General features: G+C 46.1%; 1 protein-coding gene across 7 annotated transcripts in view; it reads left to right on the plus strand.

The window, feature by feature from the left end:
- The first annotated feature begins 12,264 nt into the window (after window positions 1-12,264).
- TCOF1 (treacle ribosome biogenesis factor 1) overlaps window positions 12,265-25,551 on the plus strand; it is a 54,532-nt gene continuing 41,245 nt past the window's right edge. For 6 of the 7 annotated variants that reach the window (XM_073649794.1, XM_073649798.1, XM_073649799.1 and 3 more), the window contains exons 1-4: window positions 12,265-12,459; window positions 16,069-16,121; window positions 23,075-23,175; window positions 24,255-24,316. In XM_073649794.1, coding sequence (XP_073505895.1) covers window positions 12,358-12,459; window positions 16,069-16,121; window positions 23,075-23,175; window positions 24,255-24,316 — 318 coding nt within the window. In that variant the 5' untranslated portion in view covers window positions 12,265-12,357. The remainder of the gene's footprint in view (window positions 12,460-16,068; window positions 16,122-23,074; window positions 23,176-24,254; window positions 24,317-25,551) is intronic. The other variant, XM_073649796.1, reaches the window with a different exon arrangement.

Below are 25,551 nucleotides of genomic sequence, written 5' to 3' on the forward strand. Positions count from 1 at the left end.
TGGACTATGCACAGATTTGGGGCACGGCGGCAATTGCTGTTCTGTCCGTCCCGCGACGGGATCCACTGTAGCCTTCCGGACTTCTCTGACAGAGATGTGAAGTGGCAAAGTCAGATGTCGGGGGCCGGTACCCCTCTTGCAGCATGAATCCCTCTGGCTGGGCCAGAATGGAGAGTACAGGTGGCGTATGCCGCTCCCACCATACTCCCTGGGATCCTTTTGCTTGTGGAGCTGTTTCACTATAGCTCCCGACCTTCTTGAACAAGGGAACTTGACCGGGGTAGGGACACTGTTAACTCATACCCGCTCCTCGTGTCAAGGTCAGAGCACGAGGATCGTGCATCTACAACATGCTGCAGGCTCCAACACATGGCCGCTGCCAGCTGTGAAGATCACACTCCATGAATAGGAACTAAGAATCAAGAACCTTGTGCTCAAGATGGCTGGCTATTATATAGCAAGTTATGTGTGTAAACTTAAACTGTGATCTACCCTTCACCCACTACATGGTTCCCCTAACTTTTGGTTCCCCCCACTTGTGATCCTGCTGAGGCAGCACTATGGTGCATACTTGCCTCCCATAGGTCAGGAGTGTGTAGTGTTGAATGTAGATTCAGGGTCCTGACCAGTGCACCTTCCTTACCTGGGTGGGGAGACACTACACCTGCTGACAGGCTGCAGTATCCCCCCTTGTGGCGACCGAACCCTCAGGGGCGCCACAGAGTAACATTTATATGATATTTTAAGGTATAAATAAAACCTTATAAGTTTGGTATCACCGTAATCGCACTGACCTAGAGAATCATATTGACAGGTCCATTTTAATGCATAATGAACACCATAGAAACAAAACCCAAAAAGCAATGGCAAAGTTGTTTTTTTTTTTACCATTTCACCCTACATGGAATATTTTTCAGTAGGAAAGTAAAAAAAGTAATGGCTCTCGGAAAAAGGAGAGTAAATATCAAACGAGCAAAAACTAAAAATCGCCGGGTCTTGAATAGGATAAAGGGGTATTCACAACAAAAGCAGTATATTCCATATATATCTGATAGATAAAGGGACCCTGCCAATTGCCGCTTATTGCATTGACATCCATAGAGAGGTGTGTATATGAACATATATGGGAGTTATGGAGAGAGGCAGAAAGGTAAATCCTATAGATTAGAATGAGAGAGCCATGCACAAGTGCGGAGAACTCTCCATTGAAGCCTTGTGCATCAGCAAGTAAGATTTTTTTCCGCAGAAGGACATTTATGGGTATCAGGGACATATGGCATATCATGTGGAGACCACCCACTGAACTCATAAATCCAAGGGAACAGGGGTATAAATCAATAAAATACAAATAAGTCATACAAAAGTGCTTCCCATATGTGTGTGCGTCCAATATGTATTTGTTGCATGTGATCTTTGATCTTCCATATATAGTTTCTGTATTGAGTCAGTTTTTATGTTTGCAAATATTTTTAGACACCACCCTAATGGCAATCCTCTTTTGTAATAATTCACTAGTAGATTGAAAAACAGACAGATAGATCAACAAACGATAGATAGATAGATAGATAGATAGATAGATAGATAGAAAGATAGATAGATAGAACACGTCTATAACGTGGTCACCAGTCAGCGATCCAAATTGTCCTATGCAGGGCAGCTCATTACAAGGTATATAGCCACACAATGCCACATCTAATCATTAGTAGCTGGAACATCCAAGGCCTGAACACCTCAGTCTTTGGACGTAAGACAGACGACCCAAACAAAGATTGAAAAACATCGATATACAGATCCTCCTGGAAACATGGACTAAAGCAGATAATGAATCCCTTGTCCCCACCGGATACAGGAAACTCTCTGTCCCTGCCCTGAAAAACAAAAACACCAAACAGGGTCGGAGCTCAGGAGAGATATTAGTCAGGAATAAAGAGGAGCTTCGTGAACATATCAGAGCATTGAAGAGAGGAGACAGCCACATCTGAGTAAGAATAAGCCGCTCCATCCTCATCTCTCAGACCGATATCTACCTTTGTCCAGCATAAGTAGCTCCTCCAGAGACTCCATACTTCAACCCAGACAGCTTTGAGACCCTGCAGAGCGAATCCGCCCACTTCCAGACCTCAATGCAGGAACGGGAAGGGAGAGAGACTACCTGACCACTGAAGGAAACGTTTGTAAATTCAGAGCAGATACCGACTGTGACAACCCAGTGTACACCGAGAGGAACAGCTACGACGGCACAGTCAATAAAAGTGGCAGAACACTATTAAACCTATGCCGAAGCCTCGGACTTCATATCCTTAACGGTCACAGCAAGGGAGACTCATTGGGAAGAAACACCCTAAACTCCCAGATGGTCAGCAGTGTGATAGACTATGCCATCACAGATATGGACCCTACAAGCATTGGCGCCTTTAGTCATCCCCCAAACACTTCTATCAGACCACAACCAGCTGCTCCTATACATCAAATCCACAAACAAATCACCCTCACAAACTCTGCAGCAGACCGGCCTCTTTAGCTTGCCTCCATGCTTCAAATGGTCCAAGATGTCGGCCCCAAAATATACAGAAACCATCAGCAGACCAGAGATCGAGGATAAGCTCCAATGCTTCCATAATAACGTGTATGAACTTAACCCAGAAGGAGTACACCTAACAGTAAGGGACCTTAAAGACATACTCTATGCCATGGCAGAAATTTCCAACCTGAAAAGATGCAGCAACAAGAGGCAGAGTAAACAAAATCCCAACAATTGGTTTGACAAGTAATGTAAAGCTATAAGGAAGGCCCTAAGAATGGCCTCAAATAAAAAACTCAGAGACCCAAACAACCCCACTCTGAGAGAAGCCTACCTCACCATACAATGAAATTACAAATCCATCCTCAAAAAGCAAAACCACATTTCCACCAGACTCCTCCAACTCCAAGATGCCCTTGAAGACAACAGCTTTTGGGAACTATGGAACCACATAGGATCCAACCATAAAAAGCAACAACCTCCACATCCAGAGCGGCAACATCTGGCTCCAGTACTTCAAGGACCTTTACAAAGACATCCCAAATGAATACCTGAACCCGGCACAAAAAGAGCTTGTGAACAAACTGAAGGATATGGAGGAAAAAATCAAAGACTTCCAAAACTCTCTGGACACACCAATTACATTGCCAGAAATAACAGAAAGGATCACACTGATAAAAGCCAGCGGCCTAGATGGGATCCTTCGAGAAATGCTGAAATACAGCCCGCCAGACATCCAGGCTGCTATAGCAAAACTATTCAATATTGTACTGCAGGCTGACTACTTTCCCAAAAACGGGAACCAAGGACTCATAATGCCGATACACAAAAACAGGGACAAGTACGACCCAGCAAATTACAAGGGAATATGTGTCAGCAGCAACCAGGGGAAACTCTTCAACTGCGTCCTGAACAAGAGGATCCTCACCTTCCTCTCCCAACACAATGTCCTCAGCAAAAGCCAAGCATGCTTCATGCCAAACCACTGCACCACCGACTACATCTACACGCTGCACAGCCTCATCAAGAACCACATCCACAATACAAAGCATGGGAGGATCTATGGCTGCTTTGTGGACTTCAAGAAGGCCTTCGACTCAGTGTGGCACCCAGGGCTATTCCTAAAACTCCTGGGGAGCGGAATAGGAGGCAGAACACATGATGTCACCTGAAGCTGCTACGCTGAGAACAGCTGAAGCGTGAGGTTAAATGGAAGGAGGATGGCCTATTTCCAACAGAACCGAGGAGTGCGACAGGGCTGCAGCCTCAGTCCAACTCTCTTCAACATTTACATCAACGAGCTGGCAGTGGCTCTGGAGTCCTCCTCAGCTCCAGTACTCACCCTCCATGACACAGAGGTGAAATTTCTGATATATGATGATGACCTCGCGCTGTTATCACCAACTGAGAAAGGCCTCCAGGATAATCTGAAATTCCTAGAGACCTTCAGCACCACATGGGCACTGCCAGTCAACCAGAAGAAAATGAATATCATGGCGTTCCAGAAAAGAAAGCAGAAACCAGCTGGCCATACTCTCTTCATAATAGACAATTGTCCACTCACAGAAACCAACAAGTACACCTACCTGGGCCTAGAACTCAGCCAATGAGGGAGCTTTAAGCAATCCTGCTTTGAGCAGGGGGTTGGACCAGATGACCCAGGAGGTCCCTTCCAACTCTACCATTCTATGATTCTATGATAAGCCATACAGTTGCTGAAAGACAAGGCATGCAAAGCCTTCTATGCCATCAGAAGACAGCTGTACCATCTTAAGGCACCTGTAACTCTGTAACTGTCTGGCTAAAAATATTTGATACCACCATTGCCCCAATCCTTCTGTACGGCAGCAAAGTCTGGAGTCCAGCCTTATACCCAAACTGGTCAAAGTGGGACGCTGGACCAACAGAAATATTCCACATAGAGTTCAGAAAACACCTCCTCCAAGTCCATCGGAGCAGATCAAACTGCGCCTGCCGAGCAGAGCTGGGCAGATTCCTGCTACACCTTGCGACCCAGAAGAAGGCGCTATCATTCAAGGCTCATCTATAAAATAGTAGTCCCAGCTCCTACCATCACAAAGTCCCGGCTACACCAGGAAGCCCGAGGAGAACGAAGCCCCCAACACAAATCACTCCAAACCAGCCTGACCAAGCCACCAACTGGCATGGCCCGACCAAAGGGGAAATCCAGAAGATGGTACACAAAGACAAAGAGGAATATCTCAGCGTCTGGAGGAATGACATTAACAAATCACAGAAACTGGTGATATACCAGAACCTACAGAGGGAATACAAACTGGGCCCATATCTAGAAAAACTAGCAAACCCAAAAGAGCGACAGATTCTGATCCGGTACAGACTGAGTGCCCACAGCCTACTCATCGAATCCCGGAGGCACCAACAGAACTACATGCCCGAGAGCGCAGACTCTGTCAGCAGTGCCCCCAAAAGGCCGTGGAGGATGAGGATGAGGTGCACTTCTTGCTGTGGTGCCCCAAATACTCCACAGTGAGGGACATTCACTTCAAGAGACTGTCCGATCTCCTCCCAGACTTCACCCCCATGGAGGTGGAAAAGAAACTGCCTATACTACTGGGGGAAAAAGAAAGTGCAGCGGCCATAGCAGAGCAATATGTCAGTGCCTGCCACAGACTAAGAGGATTCTGATATGTCATGGACCCAGATACCCCACCCTGGATGTGTCCCTATCCCTATCCCCATCCCCCCATTATTTTACCACTTGCTTTGGCAATGCTAACATGTACAGTGCCTACAAGTAGTATTCAACCCCCTGCAGATTTAGCTGGTTGACACATGCGGAATTAACTTGGCATTATGACATTTGTACTGTAGATCAGCCTGGAAGTGGGTAATGCACTGCAGCAAATATTGTTTTTTTTTTTTGTTTGTTTTTTAAAAACGTTAAAAGTTAATTCAGAGTGTCATTTATTATTCAACCCCTCAAACCACAAGAATTCTGTTTGGTCCCCCTAAAGTATTAAGAAGTAGTTCAGGCACCAAAAATAATGAGCTTCACATGTGTGGATTAAAGATCTCTTTTGCCAGCCTTTTCTGACTATTTAAGACCCTCCCCAAACTTGTGAATAGCACTCAAACATGGTCAACATGGGAAAGACAAAGGAGCATTCCAAGGCCATCAGAGACAAGATCGTGGAGGGTCACAAGGCTGGCAAGGGGTACAAAACCCTTTCCAAGGAGTTGGGCCTACCTGTCTCCACTGTTGGGAGCATCATCCGTAAGTGGAAGGCTTATGGAACTACTGTTAGCCTTCCACGGCCTGGACAGCCTTTGAAAGTGTCCTCCCGTGCCGAGGCCAGGCTTATCCGAAGAGTCAAGGCTAACCCAAGGACAACAAGGAAGGAGCTCCGGGAAGATCTCATGGCAGTGGGGACATTGGTTTCAGTCAATACCATAAGTAACGTACTCCACCGCAATGGTCTCCGTTCCAGACGAGCCCGTAAGGTACCTTTACTTTCAAAGCGTCATGTCAAGGCTCGTCTACAGTTTGCTCATGATCACTTGGAGGACTCTGAGACAGACTGGTTCAAGGTTCTATGGTCTGATGAGACCAAGATCGAGATCTTTGGTGCCAACCACACACGTGACGTTTGGAGACTGGATGGCACTGCATACGACCCCAAGAATACCATCCCTACAGTCAAGCATGGTGGTGGCAGCATCATGCTGTGGGGCTGTTTCTCAGCCAAGGGAGATTTTGGCCAAGAACCTCCGCTCCTCCATCAAGGATCTTAAGATGGGTCGTAATTTCATCTTCCAACAAGACAACGACCCAAAGCACACAGCCAAGAAAACCAAGGCCTGGTTCAAGAGGGAAAAAGTCAAGGTGTTGGAGTGGCCTAGTCAGTCTCCTGACCTTAACACAATTGAAAACTTGTGGAAGGAGCTCAAGAATAAAGTCCACATGAGACACCCAAAGAACCTAGATAACTTGGAGAAGATCTGCATGGAGGAGTGGACCAAGATAACTCCACAGACCTGTGCCAGCCTGATCAGGTCTTATAAAAGACGATTATTAGCTGTAATTGCAAACAAGGGTTATTCCACAAAATATTAAACATAGGGGTTGTATAATAATTGACCCACACTTTTATGTTTAAAATTTAATAAAATTCAACTGAGCAACATAACTTTTTGGTTTGTAAGATTTATGCTTCTGTTCATAAAACCTACTCTCGTTTGCAGTTTGAAGGCTCTAACTTATTTGCATCTTATCAAACCAGCTAAATCTGCAGGGGGTTGAATACTACTTGTAGGCACTGTACTTAGTCCTGCCAATAAAGCCCATTTCATTTGATTGATAGACGGATGGATGGATGGATAGATAGATAGATAGATAGATAGATAGATAGATAGATAGATAGATAGATAGATAGATAGATAGATAGATAGACGTTTGGTTGGATGGTTAATAGATGGAATAGAAATGATAGATACAGTATATACAGTAGATGATGGATGGACAAGCCTGGAGAATGGCGCCAGCTTACAGGTTGCGGCCAAACAACCGTACCATATAAAATTTTAAAAGGTAGGCAGCACACAGAATTCAGATTGTCCATGTGCAAAAAAATCTTTTAATCAGTCCATGTGTGCAATGGCAACATTTTGGTTCCACAGAGCCTTGGTCAATCAGTTCATATAATGTAACAGACTGGTATAAATAGATATGAGCATTAGAATAACAGTATAAATCAATCTATCAATTATGTAGGAGTAATGGCGCATTCAGACGTCCGTACGAATCGGTCCGAGATCGGACCACAATGCACGGACTGGCACCCGAGTGTGACAGCTCAATAGAAATTATTGAAGCTGTCACGCTCAGAACGGTGGCTCACATATCTAAGGGAATCTAATAAATATAATACTCAGGAATGCGCCATCCGTGCGAATGTCCGAGACATCAAAGGGACGCACATATTAATTAAGAAAAAAGTAGATCCGGAGCAGAGAGATCCACAGAAGTCAGAGGTGCCAAACCCTACGGCGCACTCATGTGCCGCAATCTTAGTGGTGTCATGATGACAGGGAATAAGTAAACTAATGGTCATGCGCATCAGCCTATAGAGAGGCAGCAACGCCATATTTGAAAAGGGTATGCCATAAGCTGGCGCTACTAGAGCGATTATAGAAAGAATAGCGCCCTCTGCAGCAATATAGAGTAGAGTAGTGTCAGTGGGTTCAAAGCACAATTGGGCATGTAGATTAGGGTTAGGGTAATTTTGGAAGCCTCAGACTCATTAATTTTAGACTCAGAATACTCTAGAATTAAAAAAAAACTAGTAGAAAAATATGGAAAATATGTTTTTTTTAGTTAATTAATGAAAGTAAAACGATAATAATAAAAACATAATACATAAATAATAAACAAAAAATGATTTCCAAATTGAAATAATGGCGTGGGGCATTCCTCCTTGAACTTTCAAGGTCCCGACGGTGAGTCACACATGGTGAATTGGAGATCGTGTCTGTGTAAAAACGAAAGATAACAAACAGATTAAAATATGAAGTTATAGAAAATATTCAACTACATTGTGAGATGGGAGGCGCAGATAGATGTAACTAAGAGCAAACCGTTAGAAATTAGACTATAGCATTCAACGTTGAGGCGAATGGTACATCAAGAAACTGAATAGATTCCAAATAACTAACAGAGGGAATTTAATCTGAGGATCAAGTGTTCAGAAACCTAAGAAAAGCAGATAACTCATCCATAATACCATCCCAAATGAGGAAGATATCATCAGTGTACAGCCACAACCTCAAAACATGTCGGAAGTGGTGGCAGACATACACAAGACTCTCATCTAGAAATCCATAACAATGTTTGCATATGCGGGCACCATATTTGCGCCCATGGCGGTCCCCCGTTATGGTTTGCAGCAGCTATCATCAAAAAGAAAGTAGTTATGTTGCAATACAAACTAAAACAATTGAATAATAAATTAAATACTTTCAATGTGATATGCAATACCTTGTAATCTCTAACAGCCTGCAAGCCACTTTCATGATCAATAAATGTTTATAAAGAGATAACATTAAAAAAAACACATTATTATGTAGATTGACTCCATTTGATTTTTTTTTAGAAAGTCAGTTGTATCCTGTATGAAAGATGCAGTGGACTAAGGACTTTAATTTAAAAAATGCGAATGTTGCTAAAAATATGATATTAACCTGATGCTATAGGCTGACCCGGGGGATATTAATGGATTTTGGCTAAAATATAAAAAAATGGGGTAATTGGGTTATCTATCATAAGATAATCATGTAAGGAATCAATAATATGGTTTTGTATGGCTAAATCTACAAAATTACATAAAATCTTAAGAATATCCATTTTGGGATCAGTGTCAACACAGTAAAGACAGTATCATCTGCCAGTTGTCGTTTAATCTCCACGATGTATGACGATGTATCCATTACAACGACGGCACCACCCTTGTCAGCTGGTTTGATGGTGACTTTGCCATTATTGGACAAAGCAGCCATATTTGCATGATTAAAAGAATAATCAGAATTCAATTTTAAAGATGTTATATCAAACTGCAGTGCATTAAACGGAATGTGTCATCCACAAAAAAAAAAAAATGTTAACAATTGAAAAAATGTAAAGTGTTAATGTTCTACTTAAAAAATGAGTAACATTTTTTAATGGTATGAAATATGAAAAATAATTTAATACGTTTTGATATTTTCCACTATTAAACACTAGGGGGAGCAGCTGCTGAAATTTGCCATGAAAACCTAGTGTGCTGCTAGCTCGCATTACGACTGCTGTACATGTGGGCGGGGTCTGCTCACATGTGTCTGATGTCTCCTCTCCTTTTGGGCGTTTGCAAAAGGATAAGGGAGGATGAAGTTTAGGATCACAGTGAGGAGACATTACTGGTGACTGCAAAGTGATACTGAGACGTGGATGGCAGCACTGATTCTATTAGTTGGTGCTGCTCGCCGTATCCTGGGATTAGATCCGCAGCCTTTGTCACATGCTGGGATTAGATACAAGGAGTGTATCACACAGGAGAGGGTTGCATACAGAGAGTGCACCACTCAGGATAGGGTTAAATACATGGTGTGTACCGCACAGTATGGAATTAGATACAGGGCTCAGTGGAATGTATTACATGATGGGAGTATATCACACGGGATGGAATTAGATAGACAGACTGCATTATGAGAAACACAAAACCCAAATTCATGGTTGCTGAAGGCACGTCAATACCAATAAGTAAGAATGTGCCGGGACAGCAGCATAGCTCCAAGATACATATAATAACAGGAGACAACAAGAGCTTTTAAATGCAAATACGAAAATTCTTTATTAAATAAATATATAAATTGTAAAAATTTCACATAGAGTCAATAAAACATCTACAATGTGTACAGGACAGAAGCAGACACCCCAAACGGATAACCACTCCAAGGAGTAAAGTGGAAGGTAATGAAGTTAACAAGTATACAAAAGCCACCTATCAGCACATTAACCACCTAGCAGAAAGACTATTAGGAGGTAACATTAGATGAAGGGGAGCAGAAAATGCTGCTAAAACACCCCATCGCTAATCAAAAGCCAATCAGAGGGAACACTGAATGGTAGCCCTCCTGAAAAATTGTGCTGAACTGGAACAAAAGTGAAACCAGTAGTGGACACTTACCCAAGGATAGGAGACCCCCCAGTGGGATGAAAGGGTGCTAAAACAACTTCCCAACGCGCGTTTCGCGTTGACAGTGCGTTGCTTTCTCAAGGGATGGGATTACATACATGGAGTGTATCACACAGAATTAGGATTAGATACACAGATGTATCACACAATGGTATTAGATACGCAGAGTTTATCACACTGGATGGAGTTAGATACAGGGCTCAGTGGAGTGTATCACACAGGATGGGATGAGATATACAGACTGTATCATGGGCAGGGGTTAGATATATGGAGTGTATCACACAGGATGGGAGTAGATAAAGGGCTCATGGTAGTGCATCAAATGATGGGATTAGATACCGGGCTCAGAGGAGTGTACCACATGATGGGATTAGATACAGGGCTCAGCAGAGAGTATCATACAATTGTGCTCAAAAGTTTACATACCCCGGCAGAGTTCTTCCTTTCTTGGCTTGTTTCAGAGAATATGAATGATAACAAAAAAACTTTTTCTTCACTCATGGTTATTGGTTGGGTGAAGCCATTTATTGTCAAACTACTGTGTTTTCTCTTTTTAAATCTTAATGACAACCAAAAACATCCAAATGACCCTGATCAAAAGTTCACATATCCCAGTTCTTAATACCGTCATGCATACCAGAATTGGGTCTGAGGGGGCAATGCATACCAGGATTGGGTCTCAGGGGGCCATGCATACCAGGATTGAGGGATGAGGGGGCCATGCATACCAGGAATGGGGATGGGGGCCATGCATACCAGGAATGGGGATGGGGGGGACATGCATACCAGGAATGGGGATGAGGGGGCCATGCGTACCAGGGTTTGTGATGAGGGGGCCATGCGTACCAGGATGGGGATGAGGGGTGCCATACGTACCAGGAAGGAGGGGGCCATGCATGCCAGGAATGGGGATGAGGGGGCCATGCATACCAGGAATGGGGATGGGGGGGACATGCACACCAGGAATGGGGATGAGGGGGCCATGCGTACCAGGGTTTGTGATGAGGGGGCCATGCGCACTAGGATGGGGATGAGGGGTGCCATACGTACCAGGAATGAGGGGGCCATGCATGCCAGGAATGGGAATGAGGGGGTCATGCATATCAGGAATGGGGATGAGGGCCATCGGCTGAATGCCCCTCATTACCAGCGCCCCTCTGACAACTCCTCCTGCCAGGAGAGAAAGAAATGGTAAATGGTCGTGGATTGGGGTGTGGCCAAAATTTTCCGCTACACGCACCGCATGATCTGTCCCTCTTTCTCTTCTTCAAAAGTTGGGAGGTATGTAGACAGGCGCAGCCTCAATGCAAGTGTATTGAGCAAGAATGGACACAGTCTAGTCAGAATGTGGCTGGGAGTGTGCAAATCGATGGCAGAGTCCTCAATGTGTGCAATGTGCACATGATGAGAGGAGTCACAAGTTTGCAGTCACATAGAGTCACTGGCCAACCCCTTTATAGCACCGCTCCAGCGGGTTTTATTATTGCAGCGCAGCTAATGTAAGTTCCCTTCCCCTAGCCTTATAGTTAGCAGCCGCCGTCTTCATCTGTTATCAGGGAACTTAGATTAATGGCACCACTCCAGCGCTGCAATAAAAAAAAAACACTGGAGTGGCGCTTTAAAGGGGCTGTCCGGTCTAAAAGGGAACCTATCATGTTAAAAAAAGACAACACAGGAGTGGTACATTAAGGCAGATGTGATTACCGGGGCCTCATTTTGTAGAAATTCCATATTATCAGCGTATTTGTTGGAGTCGGCCATAAATTCGCTGCAAAAATTAGAACAGATTATCTCAGGTAAATGGCTAGAGAGCAGGAGCTGAAGTTACTGATTATAGGGAAATCCATGTAAACCATATGTCATCGTTTATTAGTGTTTTTGTCACTTAACTATTGAGGACAGATAAGAATTGCCCTCAGTGACAACCAGAGGGCGGCGCTATTGTCAGCGCTGGGAACAAAGTGGTGTTGTTTTGTTTACATAAAGTTTCTGGAAAAAAAAAATGGAAGAGCGGCCGTCCCAGAATGCACCTGGAGAGCTGTACCCGGAAGTAACGTTGCAGGAAGCACATGGTGGCTGAGGAGGAGGAGGAGGTGTGCGGAGAAGAGGCAGAGCAGTGACTGCACCATGGCGAAGCGCAGCACGGCCCTCCTGGCTCTGATATACAATCACCTCCTGGAGCATGGACTGTCAGAGACGGCCAGGAAGCTGCAGCTGGAGAGCGGGGAGGTGAGGGAGCCATGTGCCTGTGTGTGACCCCCCTCACGTGCTGTCCTGTCCTGTCCTGTGCTGCAGCTGGACTCACCTTAGTGTATTTGCTCTTAATACCCTGGACATGTCATATTTTGCAAACCCCTGTGTAGACTTTGGCTATAGGGCACTAGATCTGATGTGTTAAAATAATAAAAAAAAAGTTTTAATTTGAATAATACAAATAATTATACTTATATAATTCTCTATACATAAATGTAATATTTTATTTCTCTATACATAAATACATTTATATATATTTTATCTATGTATATATATATATATATATATATATATATATATATATATATTTATTTATTTATTTATTATTAATATGTTTATTTTTTATTTTTTTGTTTTATTTTTTTCCTTGTGTTTATTTCCCCAGCATCTCACTATTGGGCCACCAGAGTGTGTGATGACACTTGTCATCACAGTGGTTAAAGTGGCAAAAACGCTGTTAATCTGCAGTTTAATAGCGTTACTATCCTGCCCGGCGCTTGCACTTAGCCTGATTACACAAAAAGAGAGAAAAGACTATGCACAGGCAGGGATCACTAAACATCAATTATTTATTAATCAAAAAGACACACATAAACAAACCAAGAAATATATTAAAAACAAGAATGTTTACAAATCAGTACCATAGCAAATTATGATATGGTCAACCCTCATGCATACAGGCCAAAGAACAAAGCATTAAGAAATCAATTGTAACAGCAAGACCCCATAATATCATCAGTAAATAGAGGGTAATGAAGCAGCATAAATAAAGCTGCAATAAATTGGATAAGAAATATGCTACTGGCACAAAGAGATTAAACAAAAGGCATAAGTGCCATGATGAAATATGGCCAAGAACTACTGCAAAATCAGAACATCAGTAGAAAGACTGGGAATGATATGCCCTGATCAAAAAGGTGAGCCAAAAGCTATACCTAAGAGGGTAAGAAACCTTAGCCTGATGCTTCGGGAAGAAAATTTACTTTATTCTACTCGCCAGCATTCAGTTTCAGTCACGGGGGCATCCCTGACCCTGACTGACAGCAGGCCATAATGCAGAGGGAGTGTTAGTAAAGGCCGAGGTTAGAGAGCGGTGACTGAAGCGGGAATGCTGCCAGGTAGAATAAAGTTTATTTTCTCCGCAGCATTCGGTTGCGTGCAGGCGCCGGGCAGGTTACTAACGCTATTGACCTGCAGTTTAACCCCATGTCTGCAGGTTAATTGCTTTTTTTTTTTTTTTTTTTGCTGGTGACAAGTTCTCTTTAAAGAAGCACTCCTCCTCCCATCAAATTTTTTATCCTCTTAATATATTGCAGTCATCATATTATATAGCTCTGTGTACTTACAATTGCTTATTTTGCCTTTCTACCGAGATAATTCTTCTCCTTTTCATGAGGTTTATGACATCACGAGATTAAAAATTGACTAGCTGAATTCTTCTAAGCTCTATGTAGAAGCAGGAGGTCAATTTTCCCTGTGTGACTCATTAGTCACTGCAACAGTCAGTAGGAGGGGCGAAGCAGCTTGGTCAGGAGTTGAAGAAAATAATGATTTCTGCAGGGACTAGAGACTTCCTGTTCCTACATAGAGCAGAGAAAAGAGAAGAATTATCCGGGTAGAAAGGCAAAATAGCAATTGTAAGTACACAGGGCTATATAATGTAATGATTGCAATATTTTAAGGTGAAAACTTTAACGAGAGTGCTTCTTTAATTAGTAACATGGCATGAAAGGTGCGCCACCATCTCTTGTTCATTACAGGTTGTCGGAGTCTTGTGACATGGTGCAGTATCAGGAGCTAAGTAGTGAAAGTTTAAAGGGTTATTCCCATCTTCATAAATGGTTAGTATTTGTAAAAACAAGCAGTTTTGCAATTTGCTGCTTCTTAAAGTTTTCTGCCGTTCTTGAGATATTAACACTTTATTTTACAGCTTTTTACCTTGGAGACCGACCACTGCTGCTAGACAGCTGAACACATGTAGTGCTTACAAGCTTTTTACTATTGAGCTTGTAAGCGCTGTTTTGTAGCTGGCCAGGATCGCTGGATCATACTGTTATCACCTAATCCTGACCATCTTCAGCTCAGTGTTTTATAAGTGAAGTAGCAAAGGTGGTCGGTCTCCAAGGCAACGAACTACAGAAAAGAAATGTTAACATCTCAAGAATGGCTGCAAATTTTAATAAGCAAGAGATTGTGAAAGTGCTTGTTTTTACAAGCGGTATATGACAATATCCATTTATAAAGATGGGAATATTCCTTTTAAAGTTTTTTTTTCCTACTAAATGCATTGCTTCCACATTAGAGCTCCATTCACTCAGGAGGCTTTTACAGTTTCTGTGGTGTCAGCAGTCAGACTTCCAGTGTTCATCCATCCTGCCAGAATACTTGGGCGCGCGTCCTGGTGCCGGGGCGCGCTTCCTGTTCTTATGAATAAGGCCCTGGACTCTGCACAACAACTGATAACACTCACGTGCAGACATGGTCTGGGTAGGTGATGGGCTATGGACTCCACCAGTCTGATATTGATGACCGCATGCTACGCTGATGGATGCTATGATGGAAACCAGACACACAACTTTATAGTTAGTGGGCGTCATTATACAGAACAGTGGAGTTAACCGAATACAGATGTGAACCCAGCCACATAGAGGAGCCATGGAAGATAACTCCGATCATCCATTAACCTGATTTATGCCCCTGGTCGACTGTAGGCGACTTGTGACACCTGCATTCACAGAAAACTACAAGTCCCAAGATGCTTTGCAAGATACAGTTGTGAGAGTAATAACACTACACTCAATGATATCTGACATATTGGAACTTAGACTATACTATACTAGTTAATCGGTTGCAGATTTATTTATTTTTGTCAGTTTTCTGTCTTGTGGTATTCACTGCTGTCTTTTGCGCCAAATTCTTGAAAATGGTGCACAAGGTTCGTGAATTTTTGACAGTCAAAAAGGTCCTTATTTTTGCCTTTTTAACCTTTTTTCTTTGCGACTTTTTAGCTCAAAGTCACACGTTTTGTTAAATAGTGCAACAATAACTGGGTGATGTTCCAGAAGGGGAACTGGAGTGCACTTTAATGATGAATCAGACGAAAGCATCTGGAAACCCTAAACCCTGCGCACAATGGTGAACATCAAAATAAAAGCTAACACACATATGAATCAGACTTTAAAAAGACGCAAATTAAAAGAATAAGGCAAAAAGAAAGAAGGTGCAAATGCAGTAATGAATCAGGCTCTTTATGTTCGGAGGATATGTTCTCATGGAAAAAATCCGTTGCCACAAATTCAGCGCTGAATGAGTTGCAGATCCAACATGTTTGGGGATTTGATGCGGATTCCTGCTTTGCGTAACTAAGGTGCAGAAATGCCAGGCACCAGATTTAGGGCACGTTCCCTTGTACGTCGCACCACAATGAAAGTGAATGTTGTCACGTGGCGTCCTGACCAAGTTATAGGAAGTCCTGCAGATTTAATATTTTCCGGCTTGGTCACAACACATCCACATTTACTACCACAAGGTGAGATAATGAGCGTCCATTGCTTGATCATTGACTTTTTTTTTTTCTCTCTACAGAATTTTAATTCACAGAAGAAGACTCTTGAAAAGATGTACAAGCACTGGAATAAGTAAGTCATCATCCTACCCCATTACAATGACCAAGACATAACAATTAAAGGATGTGAGCACCATACTGGTCAGGCCGGGTGCAGACCAGGACGGCTCTAGCCCTTAGTAGATGGGTAAGCCCCTTTCATTCATCTACTCTAAATTCAGGCCAACAATGCGTATTCCTTGGAAAGCCTGCATTTTGCTTTCGTTCCTGAGATACGGCCCCTTCTTTCTTATTTTTTTCTTTAAACAACATGTCGTGGTCCTCAACTCTTCCATATAGGAACCTTCTTGAGAATCATGCCTGGTTAGCCCCAAAAACTAACTTAGATTTATATATATATATATATATATATATATATATATATGTATATGTATATGTATATGTGTATATATGTAAGAACATTAACTCAGAACAGCTGCATTTACACCAAGGATCCCAAAAAAGCAAATCATCCCCTTTCCATATGATAAGGGATCACTCTGTGGGGAGGGGGGCCTCACTGGTGCCAAGAACGAGGTTCTGTCTGAATGGAGCGCCGGCCGAACATCTGTATTTCTCTATCGCTTCATTGGGGGACACAGGACCATGGGTGTATGCTGCTGTCGCTAGGAGGTTGACACTAGGCAAAAAAAGGAAAATAGCTCCTCCTCCGCAGTATACACCCGCCTACAGGCACCAAGCTCACCAGTTTAAGCTTAGTGTCTGTAGGAGGTAGACCTGGATCTTCATAGATCCAACCTTGTTGTGTTTAATAACCTTTTGTTTTTTCTCTTTCAGATACAGCTCTTCAGGCTAACAGGGAACACTGCGTCCCCTGTTAACCCACTAGCGACTGAGAGAGTCATGTGGCTACCCCCACATCGCCCACTCTCGGACCCGCTGGGCAGGACTTATCCCCTGTCACCTTAGGGTGTCTTAGGGTGATTTCGGTGGCCAGTCCTAGCCTGTTCCCCACCCCAGCCCCCTCCTCGGAGCGGCCTGGGAGGGAGACGGTTGTCCCTGCGGGTGACCTTCCCCCAGTTTTCTGGGGTTGACACAGTCTCCTGCACTGTCCAGGACCGGACAGTGCGGGAAGGAGGAAAAGCCAGGATCCCCCCCTATCCAGGAAGGCATCCTGAGACCATCCTCAGAAGGAGAAAGGAAGGGACGATTCCGGGACCCGCTAAGACAGGTACTTCCCTGTCTTTCAGCTGTAGGTCCCAGTCTCCCGGCGTTACCTGCCTCCCTCCCCTCTCACCAAACACGGCGCTTGACAGCGCTTCCCTGGGCCACTTCCTCCTTTTTCTTCATTATGCGCGGCAGATGCGCTTTTCTCCGTCGGGGGGGCGTGTCCGGTGGGGGGTCCCGCTCCGACGGCTATACTCCCCCTCCTATGTGACCAACCAGGCCCGAGGAGCATAGTGACGCTTCTGTCACGCCCTCGAGCCTTCCGCGGACCTATCAACGGGGGACCTCTCAAGCCCGCCCCCCTTCCTATCCGCCTATCGGAGCCTCGACGCGCTCCGTCATGAACGCAGCGTCCTCTGCTCCTCCCCCTACACCGACGCCATCACTCTGCCACACGCCGCTCCCTACTCCGTCGGCACCTACTGTGACCTGCTCCAGCCTCACCTTTGGAGCCTTTCAGGGGGACACGGGACCGCTTCTCTGCAGGATCGGGTAGGCTCTGTCCTGACACTGACCCCCACCCTTCCCTGCCCACAGCGCCCTCCTCTGCAGTATCCCTGGTCAGGCACATATGCCCAAACCCAGGGAGCTCTCAGTCCGTCCCTCTCACGTTGTCACATACTACGCCTGTGCTCTTTGCGGTACTAAGTGGCCCGTGGGTCTCACTACGACCTTCTGCTCGACCTGCAAACCTGCCGCCATGCTGGCACCCCAAGATCCCCCCGCCGCTCAGGACGTGGTAACCCCCTCCCGTCCGGAGTGGGCTGTTGCTATGTCACAGTCTGTCTCTGACCTCACCAAGGTTTCTCAATCTCTGGTGCAGGTCTTAGAACGCTTGCCAGAACGTTTGCCTATGTTATCCACGGCCACCAGCGCTCCGAACGTCCCCGCAGACGATTCGCAGGCACCCCTGCCCCCTCCTCACAGGGGCAGGCTGACGGCACGTTCTCAGAAACGGACTCGCACAAGCTCATCCTCCAGCTCTCCAGACTCCAAGATGCTCCCTGCGTCTCACACCACTTCCCCGGAGGTCGCCCCGGGACCTAACTCTTCTTCAGATTCAGACTCTGGTTCCGATACAGACCAGTATTCTAAGATCCAGGACATGATAGACAGCCTTATAACGGCTTTCAATCAGACTCTGCATGTTACAGAAGACGAGAGCCCTTCCCGGGACTACTCAGTTTCCTTCAAAAAGATTAAGCGTCCTGCACGCACTTTTTCTAACCATGCAGAATTTGACAGTGTTTTTCAAAAGCAGTGGGAACATCCAGAAAAGCTCTTTACAGGAAAGAAACAGCTAAACGTCCTATACCCCTTTAACCATGACCTTGTCAGCAAATGGACGGAGTCCCCATCTGTGGGCCCTCCCGTCTCTCGCCTTTCCGCCAAGACGGTACTGTCTCTTCCGAATGGTTCCTCCCTTAAGGATACCACGGATAGACAGGTTGAGGCCCTCACTAAGTCAGCCTTTGAGGCCGCGGGCACCTCCCTTTGCCCTTCCTTCGCCTCAACTTGGGTATCAAAAGCGGTGTCCGCCTGGGCCAAACAGCTGAGACAGGCTATCCTAGCAGGGGCCTCCCCGGACGATCTGGCCGACTTAGCTGATCAAATTGGCCACGCTGGAAAATATCTACTTACGGCGTCCCTCGACTCCCCTGCATGCTCAGCCCGGGTTTCCAGTAATCTCGTTGCCTTACATAGAATCCTTTGGCTTAAAGCCTGGAACGCCGACCCAGCTTCCAAAAGATCTCTAACTAATCTCCCTTTTCAAGGTTCCAGGCTGTTTGGATCCAAGCTAGACCAGATCATCTCTGATGCTACTGGGGGTAAGAGCACCTCTCTCCCCCAGCCCAGACCCAAACGCCCTTTTCCTAGGAGACGCCCCCTTCAGTTCCGGTCCTTTCGTCAGTTCGCTCAACCGAACCCCTCCTCTCAACAGGACCGTACTCCAGCACAGCGGGACAGTCGTAAGCCCTCCTTTAGGCCCACGCCTAACTGGCGCCCAAAGAGTCGCTCCTCCAAGTCCTCTGGATCACGATCCAATAGGTTTTCCTCAACATGACTGGTCACTCCCACCTGGGACTTCTCCCAGGGTGGGCGGCCATCTCCTTCTGTTCACAGATTCTTGGCTTCTGGCAATAGAAGATGCCTGGGTCAAAGAAATTGTGACTTCCGGCTACAAAATCGAGTTCGATTCCAGCCCACGATCACGTTTTCTCAGGTCCCGCCCCCCGCAACCATCTCTGCTTCCCGGTTTTCTTCAAGCCATCACCTCCCTTCTGCGCTCAGGAGTCATAGCTCCGGTTCCCGTTCAGGAAAGGTTTTCCGGTTTTTACTCAAATCTCTTCGTCGTCCTAAAAAAGGACGGCTCACTGCATCCTATTCTGGACCTCAAACAGCTAAACCAACATGCACGCATCCGACAGTTCAGGATGGAGTCCCTCAGTTCGGTAATCGCCTCGATGGAGGCCGGGGAATATCTATGATCAGTGGACATTCAGGATGCATACCTTCACATCCCAATCTGCGCGTCACATCAGAAGTTCCTACGCTTTTCCTTCAAGAACGCGCGTTACCAGTTCACTGCCCTCCCCTTCGGCCACGCCACAGCCCCGAGGGTTTTCACGAAGGTGATGGCGACAGTTATGGCCATTCTTCGAACAAGGGGAATTGTAATCATCCCCTACCTCGACGACCTGTTAATCAAAGGCCCCACGTTCAGGGACTGTCTCCACAGTCTCCAGATCACCTTGAACACACACTCTCGACTAGGCTAGCTGATCAACACAGACAAATCCTCCCTGGTTCCATCCCAACGCTTAACCTTCCTAGGGATGCAGTTCGACACGACAAGGAATCCACATCCTCTCCGACCCAAGTCCACACTCCCTTCGCCTATGCATGAGTGTCCTGGGAAAGATGGTAGCAGCCATGGAGGCAGTTCCGTTTGCCCAGTTCCATACCCGGTCTCTTCAACTAGCCCTTATCTCAGCTTGGGACAAGAATCCGTCATCTCTAGATCGACGCATCAAGTTACCTCGTCAAGTAAGACGGTCGCTAACCTGGTGGTCCCTCCCTTCTTCCTTCAGACCCTGGAGATCATTCCTTCCGCTTCGCTGGCAGGTGGTCACGACCGATGCCAGTCTCATCGGTTGGGGGGCAGTTTTTCTACAACACACGGTCCAGGGCCGGTGGAGTCCCCACGAAGTCTCCCTTCCCATCAACATTCTGGAGATAAGGGCGATTTACCTGGCGTTGCGTCACTGGCAGAAGATCCTGGCAGGGTTCCCAGTTTGTGTACAATCGGACAATGCCACGGCCGTGGCATACATAAACCATCAGGGAGGAACGCGCAGCAAGCCCATCTTAAAAGACGTGGCAAGAGTGCTACTCTGGGCCGAGAAGACGGTCCCGGCAATCTCAGCAGTCCACATTCCAGGGGTCGACAACTGGGCGGCCGACTTCCTCAGTCGGCAGAGCCTCGCCTCAGGAGAATGGTCTCTCCATCCCGAGGTGTTTCACCAAATCTGCCTACGGTGGGGCACGCCGGACGTCAACCTCATGGCGTCCCGGTTAAACCACAAGGTTCCGTCCTTTGTAGCTCGGTCCCGCGATCCGCTAGCAATCGCCCAGGATGCGCTAGTCATATCATGGTCACAGTTCCAACTGACCTGTCTCTTTCCACCTCTACCTTTGATCCCTCGAGTCATCAAAAGGGTCAAGACAGAGGGAGTACCAGTTCTCCTAGTAGCCCCAGATTGGCCCAGACGCGTCTGGTACGCAGATCTGGTAAATCTGCTTGTCGACTCCCCCTGGAGACTACCAGACCGTCCGGACCTCCTCTCTCAGGGTCCTATTCTTCATCAGAGTTCTCGTTCTCTGAATTTAATGGTATGGCCGTTGAGGCCGCGGTGTTGAAGACTGCGGGCTTTACTGACAATGTCATTCAGACATAACGCCAGAATACCCGCTACCTCGCGCATATACCACAGAACTTGGAGAGCCTTTTTTCGTCACTGCAAACAGGATCAGCTGACTCCTATGTCATTTTCTTTGCCAGTCGTTTTGGCTTTTCTTCAGTCTGGCCTAGAGGCGGGACTATCTCTCAGCACTCTCAAGGGCCAAGTTTCGGCCTTGTCCATTCTATTCCAACGTAATTTAGCTAGCCGTCCTCAGGTCAGGACGTTTCTACAAGGGGTGGCCCACGTGGCCCCCCCCTATCGCCCTCCAGTGGAACCATGGGACCTTAATATGGTCCTAAGCGTCCTACAACAGCCTCCGTTTGAACCCATTCATGACATTCCAGCCTCTCTCCTTTCCTGGAAGGTGGCTTTTCTTGTGGCTGTTACCTCTATTAGAATGGTCACAGAACTCGCAGCCCTCTTGTCGGTCGCCTTTTCTGGTATTCCATCAAGACAAAGTAGTGCTCAGGCCGGTGCCTTCCTTTTTGCCAAAGGTGGTTTCCGCTTTTCACATTAATGAGGACATCGTTTTGCCTTCCTTTTGCCCTGCTCCAGTGCATCCACGGGAGAAGTCCCTACACAAACTGGACCTGGTCAGAGCTCTACGTGTGTACCTTTCTAGAACGGCCTCCCTTCGGCACTCGGATGCCTTTTTTGTCATCCCTGAGGGGCATCGCAAGGGTCTCCCTGCTTCCAAATCAACCATCGCCCTTTGGATACGTTCGACCATCTTGGAGGCACACCGCATCTCGGGCAAACCTCCCCCTCCCGGAGTAAGGTCTCACTCCACCAGGGCGGTGGGGGCCTCTTGGGCGGTCCGCCATCAGGCTTCGGCCTCTCAAATCTGTAAGGCCGCAACGTGGTCTTCTCTTCACACCTTTTCAAGGTTTTACAAGGTCCACGCTTATTCTTCGGCTGATGCCAGTCTTGGACGGAAGGTCCTGCAGGCGGCAGTTGCCGCAGTCTGACCTAGTCTGTGACCATCTTCTGTTCTCCCACCCAGGGGACTGCTTTGGGACATCCCATGGTCCTGTGTCCCCCAATGAAGCGATAGAGAAAGAGGGATTTTTGGTACTCACCGTAAAATCTCTTTCTTGGAGCCTTCATTGGGGGACACAGCACCCTCCCTGATTTTGGGCATAGGTACAGTTGGCCCTGTTGGGCATCTCATTTAGTTTTCACGGTTGTGCCCCGTTGGGCATTGCATAGTTGGTTATTTTGTGCTTCTCCTACTGCTTTAGCCACTAACTGGCGAGCTTGGTGCCTGTTGGCGGGTGTATACTGCGGAGGAGGAGCTATTTTCCTTTTTTTGCCTAGTGTCAACCTCCTAGCAACAGCAGCATACACCCATGGTCCTGTTTCTCCCAATCAAGGCTCCAAGAAAGAGATTTTACGGTGAGTACCAAAAATCCCTCTTTTCACTCTCTTCATTCTTTGAGAGCTGAAGATTGTAGGGCACAGCACTCTGCTTTTTCAGCAGTCCCATGCAGAATGACTAGTGGTGGGGTGCATGTCCAGCCACTGCAGTTTTTGCGAGCCACTGAGACCCCCACTGTCCCTTTTACATGTGGTTCTGCAGAGCGCCATTCTTTGGATCGGTGCGAGGGGCAACAGTCAGACCCCCGAATGTATTCTACAGACAAAGATGGGAATATCTTAAGGGTCCGTGCACACCTGCCGTTCTCCGCCGCAGCGGAAGTGAAGCTGCCATTATAGTAATGTTTGGGAGATGTCCTTTTGTTTGATAAAGGGGGTGTAACGACATGTGACAGATTATTATATGACGCTGTGAGCTACAATATAATATTTATACGATTTGTTTTCTTATTCACAGAAAAAGCAAGAAAAAGAGCGGCAAAAAGAATGAGGCACAGACCAAGAAAACTGACCAGCAGGATCCCGTCGTCACCCAATCTGCTGAGGACAAGGGTGACGGTAAGAAGTGGGCAAATATTTTGTGGGAGTCATTGTTGAATGTGATAAATTAGCGTCAAAATATTGACCTTAAAGAAGTTTTCCAGTACTTTAGGTTAATCCCCCAATATATCCCCCCGGCGCCTCTAAGCCTTTTTGTAAATACCTTCTGTTGCTGATAATACCTGTGAGCGGCGCTATCGGTGGCCACTCACCGGCATCACGTGACCCCATGCTGACATCACGACAAGTGAGGCGTGACTCAGCGCTGGGGTCCCCGCGGTGGCTGCTGGGTTGTGTGAGGGGTTATTCCCCTGCGTCACACCCATCATCCACCGTGCACTTTCCCAATCAATGGGGAGAGGCAGAGCGCGCGGTGGATGCAGCAGCCAGTGATAGCGCCGCTCACAGGCATTATCTGCAACGGAAGCTATTTACCAAAAGGCTTAGGGGCCCCGGGGGGGATACATTGGTGGGTAAGCTAAAGTAGTGGACAACCCCTTTAAAGCACCACTCCGGTGTTTCTTATTCCTTTCACTTCCAGAGTGGTATCACTCTGTTCCCAGCCGCCCTCTTCAGCTCTTCCCGGTACCACCCCAATCCTGCGCCTCCATCTTGTGACCAAAGCTCCTGACTGACCTGGAAGTCCGAGGTAGCGGTCACAGGTTCTCAGTGTACGTCTGTGAGGTTCCTCATTCTGCCCTTGTCCTTGAGCAGTGACTTCCGATCTGGCCATCAAATACTGGAGCCATCCGGCAGGTCACAAGTATCAGAACAGGACCGGAGAGGTGCCGAGAACAGAAGATGATGACAGCTAGTAAGCAAAAGACTAAGGGCAGAGAACAGACATTAGTGACACCACTCCAGGCGTGAAATATAAAGAAAAATGCCAGAGTGGTGCTTAAATGAAAAAGGCTCGAAGTCAGGAGCTTGGTATATATACTTCTATTATTATCCTTTTGTTGTGCTACTATTTGTTTTAATTTGTGGTACAAAGATCACAATAATTTAGTTTATTATTTGGTAGTGTTTTTGTCTTTTTTTTTTTTTTTGTTAATCAGAAATTTGTATCATTATTTTTCTTTTCACACATCCAAAAGAAGCAAAGAAAGCAGTTCCGGGGGCCCAAGACAAAAAGGTTTCTGTAAAGAGAACTGTGAAGGTGAGTTCTTGTCTTTGTCTTCCAGCCTTCTCTTATATCCTCAGATCTTCTTAGAACACAATCTGCAAAATCCGACCCCTTCTGAGAGGCACTTTTTTTCTTTTTTTTTTTTTTTTTTTTTTTTTCTTGTTTGCATAAACTCTCGTCCAGAAACTCCCTCCCAACCTTCCATAAGCTAAAAATTTAAATGGGGCTATAAAAACCCTATTCATCCACTGTGGATGTGGAATGATGGTGGATTTGAGTGTTTAGGTGCATTTTTTTTTTTTTTTTAATCAGTCAAATCCTCCTCCTCCTCTCGCTTCCTAAAGCTCAATATGGACAAAACCAAACTCCTCATCTTTCTTTCATCCTGCACAACTTCCCTGCCTGATCTATCACAATAAATATTACGCTTTCCTTTGTACCCGAAGTCCGCTGCTTTGGCGTAACCCTAGACTCTGCCCTGTCCTTCAGGCCACACATCCAAGCTCTCGCCATCTACTGCCACCTCCAACTTATAAATATCTCCAGAATCCGTCCTTTGCTCAACCCTACAATGTTAGTGCATGCCCTCATCATCTCCCGCCTCAGCTACTGCAATATCCTCCTCTGTGACCTCCTTGCTAACACTCTCATACCTCTCCAGTCCGTCATTAACTCTGCAGCCTGATTAATCCATCTCTCTCCTCGCTACTCCCCTGCTTCTACCTTCTGCAAATCCTTCATTGACTCTCAATTCTCCATTGTATCCAGTTCAAGCAACTAACTCTGACCTACAAAGCCACCCATAACCTGTCTCCTCCATATGTCTCTAAACTAATCTCCTGATATCTTCCAACACGCAACCTCCTGTCCACATAAGACAACCTCCTCTCCTCCATACTTGCCCAATGACCTCCATGACTTCTCCCGAGTATCCCCATCCTCTGGAATTCTGTGCCCCAACACATCCGATTATCCTCCACATTCGGAACTTTCAGACGGAACTTGAGAACCCTCAAGAAAGCTACAGCCTGCAATAATCCACGGGAGCTGCCGCAACCCCCCCAACCTACTGCCTCATTATCCCGTAGGCTGTAAGCCCACAAGGACAGGGCCTTCTCCTCTGTTAGTTTGGTCACCATAATTTCTATTTGTGTCTTGTATGTAACCCCCTCTCACATGTTCAACCCCCGGGAATCAATGGTGCTCTAAAGTCTCTATTTTTGCATCTAAATCCTCATCAAAACTGGGATATGTTATATCATCGTCTC

Source organism: Phyllobates terribilis, unplaced genomic scaffold (genome assembly GCF_046119375.1).
Source record: "Phyllobates terribilis strain yellow unplaced genomic scaffold, ASM4611937v1 Scaffold_10__3_contigs__length_209671492, whole genome shotgun sequence".
NCBI classification, from domain to species: domain Eukaryota; kingdom Metazoa; phylum Chordata; class Amphibia; order Anura; family Dendrobatidae; genus Phyllobates; species Phyllobates terribilis.